Here is a 329-nt window from a genome sequence, read left to right as displayed (position 1 = left end):
CCACGGACCGGGTGGCCCGGGTCTGATCTCACAGGGCTCCCAGCTCTGTGACTGACAAGCAGCTCGCTCCCGTTCCATCTTCAGAGCCTCGTGTGGGGCTGGGGTCAGACCCCGTGTCACAGGTCCAAGAAGCCAAGGGGCTGGGAGGGGCCCCGGGGCCCGGAGCTGGGAGGCAGGCGAGGGAGGCCCCCCTCCCACCCTCTCGTCCCTGCTCCCCCAGGACCTGTGCCGGGACCTGCACGCCAAGGTGGAGGTGGTGGACGAGGAGAGATACGATATCGAGGCCAAATGCCTCCACAACACCAGGGAGGTGAGCCGGGCCGGCTCGG

The 329-nt window shown here is 68.7% G+C and overlaps 1 protein-coding gene across 1 annotated transcript in view; it reads left to right on the top strand.

The window, feature by feature from the left end:
* The window catches only part of TNNI1 (troponin I type 1 (skeletal, slow)), a 32,146-nt gene that overhangs the window by 18,514 nt on the left and 13,303 nt on the right, over positions 1 to 329 (top strand). Inside the window, exon 6 of the mRNA XM_014533392.1 lies at positions 221 to 319. Within this exon, the coding sequence (XP_014388878.1) occupies positions 221 to 319 (99 nt within the window). The remainder of the gene's footprint in view (positions 1 to 220; positions 320 to 329) is intronic.

This window comes from Myotis brandtii, unplaced genomic scaffold (genome assembly GCF_000412655.1).
Source record: "Myotis brandtii unplaced genomic scaffold, ASM41265v1 scaffold975, whole genome shotgun sequence".
NCBI lineage: Eukaryota > Metazoa > Chordata > Mammalia > Chiroptera > Vespertilionidae > Myotis > Myotis brandtii.
Note: the sequence above shows the minus strand (reverse complement) of the source record. Positions and strands in the feature narration are given on the sequence as shown.